Source organism: Macadamia integrifolia, chromosome 5 (assembly GCF_013358625.1).
Source record: "Macadamia integrifolia cultivar HAES 741 chromosome 5, SCU_Mint_v3, whole genome shotgun sequence".
Classification (NCBI taxonomy): Eukaryota; Viridiplantae; Streptophyta; class Magnoliopsida; order Proteales; family Proteaceae; genus Macadamia; species Macadamia integrifolia.
The window spans coordinates 623,920-630,344 of record NC_056561.1 but is presented as its reverse complement, the minus strand read 5'-3'; the positions used below and the strand labels follow the sequence as shown (position 1 = coordinate 630,344).

The 6,425-nt window shown below is 39.9% G+C and overlaps 1 protein-coding gene across 1 annotated transcript; it reads left to right on the top strand.

The window, feature by feature from the left end:
- Nucleotides 1-1,015: 1,015 nt before the first annotated feature.
- Nucleotides 1,016-4,990, top strand: LOC122078888 (the record flags this gene model as incomplete). The annotated part of the gene is given in 6 exon segments (XM_042645079.1): nucleotides 1,016-1,820; nucleotides 1,903-2,111; nucleotides 3,950-4,241; nucleotides 4,352-4,437; nucleotides 4,528-4,619; nucleotides 4,837-4,990. Coding segments are annotated over 6 exon segments (1,211 nt in total), but the record flags the coding sequence as incomplete, so codon positions are not given.
- Nucleotides 4,991-6,425: the final 1,435 nt, after the last annotated feature.

Genomic DNA, 6,425 nt, shown 5'->3' with positions numbered 1-6,425 from the left:
GAGACGAAGACCCACCTGCAACGCGATTCTCCCCTCCTCCGGCGTGCGATTCTCCCCTCCTCCGGCGTGCGATTCTCCCCTCCTCCGGCGTTCCAATTGTGAGGAGTAGACAGAGAAGTTTCCAGTTGATGTAAATTTCTAGATAATGGAATCATCATGAGAAAAAAGGGACACCAGAGAGCCATTAATGGTTAATCACGCGTCATCTAAGAGCCACGGTGACTAATCCATTTACCACTTTGCCCCCATGATCACAGGCTCACAGTAAATTTCAGATAGTAGGTTCTCGTAACTCGTAACTCACGGAAGTTGCTGATTCGTCATTGACTGTTAACACGACACCAGAGAGAGTATTAGAACAAAAAATTCTTTTAAAGCAAAAACGGAGGATGTGATTTTGAAGAGAAGACCAAACTCCAGAGCACCCAAAGAAATCCAGTGTTTCTTTCTTTTTAATCATCTCTCCATCGGAGATCATTACATGGCTGCATTGATCGGTTCCCCAACTAAATCAAACCACTGAAAATTAGGGTTTTTGCAGTAAATTACTGAAATGTTTCGGTTACATATGTAGATTAGGGTTTGGAATGAGTTTCGCACGCCGGAGGAGGGGAGAATCGTACGCCGGAGGAGGGGAGAATCGCGTTGCAGGTGGGTCTTCGTCTTCTTCTTCTTCTTGTCCGGCCGAGTGAGTGAGAGGAGTGAGATGAGAGATGAGAGATGAGAGATGAGAGATGAGAGATGTGAGATGGGTATGAGCGTAGGAGATGGAAATAAAGGAGAGGGCAATATTGTCCTCTCACAATAGGTGGGGGTATTTTGGGTATATTAGAAAAAAACTAACCGGTTTTCATTCATTTCTCACGGTCGGCTAACGGCAGGGACCGATTTGAAATTTTTTGAATTTTTAGGGCGTGGCTTTGACGTTTCGAAAAGTCCAGGGGGTGGCGTTGAATAACGACCGAAGTTCAGGGGGTGGCAATGCAATTTTCTCTTAATTTTATCTTCTTCTCCGCTTCTTCTTTTTTGCATTTATTTGATCCTGGTTGCTCTTCCCTTCTCGGCTTCTTTTTGTTCCTCCACCTCTCCATTTCTTTGTGTGTGGCGACGAAGAATATAGTTTTCTACTTTCGGTCTCATCAGATCTAACGCTTCTTGTTAGGGTTTACACGATCGGTCGTGTTCTTTTGTCTCCCCGTCTTCCTGGATTCGACCTTTTCAGGTTTTGGTTTTCCTAGGAAGTTTGTCAGATTCTGATTTCGGAAGCTGTTGAAAGTTGCAAACGCTTCTGATCTTCCGATCGTCGACCAGAATCGGAAGTTCAGCGGGTCTGGTCTTGTGGATTTGTTCCTATTGGCTTTTTACGGATTTCTGTGTTGATTTGGGCTTCTACGATCTGGTTTGGGGGTCCAAGAGGTTAAATTAGGGTTTTATCTTCGGAGATGTTGGGGACGGGATTGCAGTTCGGGCGTGCCCATGGAGAGGATCGATTTTACAATCCGGTGAAAGCGAGGAGGAATCATCATCAACAGCAGCAGCAGCAGCAGCAGCAAAAACAACAACAACAACAACCACAGCAACAAACACAGCAACAACAGAGTCAAAGAACTAGGATTAATGGACCTGTGAACACGGCAGTGTCGACGAAGGGTAAGGCCGTTGTTTCAGACAACAGAGAGCCGGAAAACCGAGCGGGATCTGACGAGAATTCGAAACCTATGGCTACACCGGCTTCAGAATCAATTATCGCTCCTCCCAGTAATCTCGATCGTTTTCTTGAATCAACAACACCATCTGTTCCCGCGCAGTACCTCTCTAAGGTTCATTTAGCCCATCTTGTTCTCAATTGTTATTTTCTTTTTCATTTCTTGCCAATGAATGTTTTGAATTTTTTGTTTTTAGACAAGAATGAGGGGTTGGAGGACTTGCGATGTAGAATTCCAGCCCTACTTCACCCTTGGGGATCTGTGGGAATCTTTTAAGGAATGGAGTGCATATGGCGCAGGAGTGCCTTTGATACTCAACGGTAGTGATTGTGTCGTTCAATATTATGTCCCCTATTTGTCTGGCATCCAAATATACGGTGAATCAAGGTCGTCTGCCAAATCGAGGTACTAATGATGTTCTCATATCAACAAAAACTCAGCCTTATCCCAACTAATGATGTTCTCCTATGTTAGCTATATATGTTTATCTTCCCCCCCAAGCGAGCCATTATTTAGTCAACTTAATGCTTTCTGAGCTTCTGATGTATATGAAGAGAATAGATGTGTAGCGTTTCACGTTATTTCTCTCCTGCTGCTTTTTAACTTGGTCTTCTTACAATCTGTTTTGCTTATCTGAAGTGTTGATTCCAATGTCTTGTTTTTGTTTCTTCCGAGTGCAATGTTGGTTCCTTGAAGTAGATTTTTTAGTTGATGCTCGGTTGGTTCATTGTTGTGGGTTCCTTTTTCTGTTATTTTCAGAGAAATTGGTGGAACTCATTGTTCTTTAAATGTAACTACCTGTGCATTTTTGTGTGGAAACTGGGATGGGGCTCTGTAATTGTAGTTTTTCTTTGATGCGAGAACAAGCTACCGTGAAGCAGTGTGGTGGATGGGGGAGAGTCAAAATGTTAGAGTTTGAGTGTTTGTATTTCCCTTGGATGTTAGGATGGGTTTCTATGAAGCAGTCAGGTGGATTTTGGTCTCTGTGGAAAGAGAATCATAGTGTTTGTCATTTTTCATTGTGTGACATTCTTAGCTCTTAACTGCCCAAAAACACTTGTTCTTTGGTTGTATCAAATTTTTAATCTGGTTATTTGGAAGCTAATTATCTGTACTTTTCCTGACTCTTTCCTAGTTGGCACTGAAGTTACTCTCCCCCTTTGATATGAAGTACCAATGCTCAAAAATTCTCTTTTTTTCAAACTAAAGATTGTAAGATTTTAGTTTCTCCATTATCTACGATATATTGTTGTAGGTGGGAGTTTGTAGGTTGTTATTTAGAAATAGGGTTCTTATTCTGTATTACATTGCCAAATGTCGTTTCTGTTTTCGTCCAGCCTTGGTCATAAATGGAAGAACTTGGCTTTTGTTTTTGTATTTCCAACCAATTTTCTTAATTACGAACCCATCTGGACACATACTGTGATTGGTGATTTTAACTTTAATTGTTGGAAATCATTCAGAGGGCCAATGTATCACATACTGTGTATGTCTATTAAGTAGAGCCTAAATCTCAGTTTAGGGTCTGTTCGAAGTACAAATGGGGTTAACTATCTTGGAATCTTGATGCCCATAACCTGGTTCCTTCCTCATCTACCAAACCTTTTATGAGGTTTACATGTTTATGGAATTTGGAGGACAATGTCTTCCACCTTAATGCAAGAGGAGGGCCTTCTGATAACATTTGAGTCAATGCCTTTCTTGGATGAGTGAACAAAGCAAAACAAGTTGCTGAAATATTCTCACCTAATCACTTCATTAAAATCCAAGGAACAAATTTAGAGGCTGTGTGATCATGGAATGATTGGAATATCTTACTCCAAAAAAAGGTGAAAAAACTACAGCTTTTCTGGCTTTTAGAAACGTGTATCTCCATGCTATTGAGTCTTGGCTTTGCTGGGTTTCTGAAACCTGTAACTCTATGCTATGAGGACTTGGCTTATATAGCACCAATGAAAGTCTAATATCAATTTATTTCGCTTATCTTGAACTCACGGACCCAATGGTCTACATTTTCTATATTTATTTAAAAAGTGCAAAAAATGTATAGAGGGAGTTTCCGAAAGCTTAAGAAATATAATACATAGAGTTCCCCACCCCCTTTCTTTTCCTGTTCAACGTAATATCATTTAGATGGTTTCAATACATCTGTTGGCCCTGATCCTATTTTATATATTTTTCCTGATTTTATTTGTATATTTTCCAGTGCATTTATCCATGTTTGATGTTCTCTTATGCTATAGGAGACCTGGGGAGGACACTGATGGCGATTATTATAGAGATTCAAGTAGTGATGGAAGCAGCGATTGCGAAATTGAAAGGGGGGTGAAATTCTCAAGAGAGCTGTGGAATCGTCACCATCCAACTAGTGAGGTCCCTCTTCGTATGGACAGGTTGTCTTTGGGAGACAAGCATGTTTCTATCCAAGAAGGCTTTTCTAGTGACGATGGTGAAGCTGGGAATTCACAAGGTTGCTTGCTTTTTGAGTTTTTTGAACATGATCCTCCTTACAGTCGTGAACCTTTGGCTGACAAGGTATGTTTTTTTCTTTTCTTCTTCATCTGCCTCCCTGCCTTACTTTCTTGTTCATTTTCCGTGTTCTTGCATGCTGATCATACCTTACAATTGCCTCTTTGTTGTCACAGATCTCAGATCTTGCATGCCAATTTCCTGGACTTAAGACACTCAGAAGCTACGATTTGCTTTCAGCCAGTTGGGTCTCTGTGGCATGGTAAGATGCAAGATGCTTGTTATCATATCGCACCTTTTTTTTCTTTCATTGTATAGCCATCATTAACTCAATTTGGTTGATTTGTTACAGGTATCCAATATACAGGATACCCACAGGACCAACATTGAGAGATCTGGATGCTTGTTTTTTGACATTCCATTATCTTTCTACACCTATTCGAGGTAACAATGAGCTCTTTATTCCATTATTGTAAGGGACTCTTTATATTTAATTTTTTTATTAATGCATGTGACATGGAAGATGACCAATATGATGTGGGAACATTCTTCTCCACATACAGTAAATGTCCTTGAATATTAAAAATCTCAATTTATTCACTATTAGGCATAATTTATGTATGTCTTCTTGTTAATTTGATGTATGCATTTTGACTTCTAGTAGGTGCTGGAAGCGGCGGAAAGTCTCCGGTCGTGACCTATCCCAATGGGATGGATGGTGTCCCCAAGATTTCCCTGCCTGTTTTTGGCATGGCCTCTTATAAGTTCAAGGGGTCAATGTGGACTCCGAACGGAAGATGTGAGCGTCAATTAGCGCTCTTGCAGGATGCTGACAAGTGGTTGAGGTTGCTTCAGGTCAATCACCCAGACTTCCAGTTCTTTGCTTCACATGGTACAATTCGTAGGTGAAAGAAGAATATGCTGTAGTAGCTGCATCGTCTCTTCCATTCCCGAAGGAAGGCCCAGTCTATTCCATGGTTAATACAATGATAGACTTTGATGATAGACCGAGGGTTACCTTTGTGAAATTCTGGATGGCAACCCTCTCATGGATTGCCCTTGGAAGGTTTCATTCAATCTACCCGATTAAGAGAAGAAAAGAACAAAAAAAAAAAAAAAGAAAAAAAAAAGAAAAGAAAAAGAAAAGAGGATACAAGTAAGTGATGATGCCATGGAAGGAGAGGAAGCAGAATAATGCTCAAGAAAGTAAAAAGAGAAGCTACAAAGGCTGTCTCTGGTAGCTGAGGTAGACCAAGATTAAAAAGAAATGCTATGACATGAGAAGTTGGCAGGTGGGCGAGTTTCTTCATACTTGTTGGCTTATATATAGGTAATCTATATATATATTTAATGCTAACTTTCTAGGGGATTTTGAAGTTGATGTATAAGAGGGCTAAATTTGAGTTGCCCTTTGTTTGGTATCTCTTGAAGACTAACCTGCCTTGTTTGTCCTCCCAAATAGAGGTTTTTTTAAAAAAAATAGTGATACTTATGGTGTTGAACAATTTAGTATGTTAAAGGAAACTGATGTTTAGATACAAGTTGTCTCTTTTTCATGTGATGTTTATTCCCATGTTTGCTTCTGCTTTGTGGTTGTCTGGCATCACTGAGGCTCTGTTCGTCTCAGGGAAGTGTGGATGGAAGGTTTTCTGCTAATATTGGGTTTTTTTTTTCTTTTTTTTTTCATTTTTTTTTTTAATATCTTTTGGTGATGATTGTACTTGCTAAATTTTCTTTTACATGGCTTTTCCCTGAAACAGATAGAGCCTGAAGTAGTTTTCTGTTTAAATAGTTGTGTCATATGCATATGATTTTGTAGTATAGTGGTCTGATATACCATTGATTTCCAATGTGATGGGCCGATTAATTTAAGGGCTTTCCATAGGCAATAGGCAATTTATTTGATTTTGGTTTTATGATATGGAGATGCCGTAAACCTACAGTGGCATAAAGTTCCATGAACCCCCAATGCAATTTCTCTTGGAATTGAAGGTACTTCAGCCCGAGATGATGTAATTTTTTCCATGTTCATAACTTACTCAGAGTGGTGTATGGAGATTTTCCACGTTACAGTGAGTTTACGGAAGCAGAACCCATCTGATTTTAACTTTCTAAGAGAAGTTTATTGAGATTTCTATGATTATAGTGATTTTATGGATGCAGATGGGAACCCATCTGATTACAAGTTTATAGGTGTTTTTATAGGGAATAATTACGGGTGACAATTTTTTTCTTCACCCTCCAGGCCCC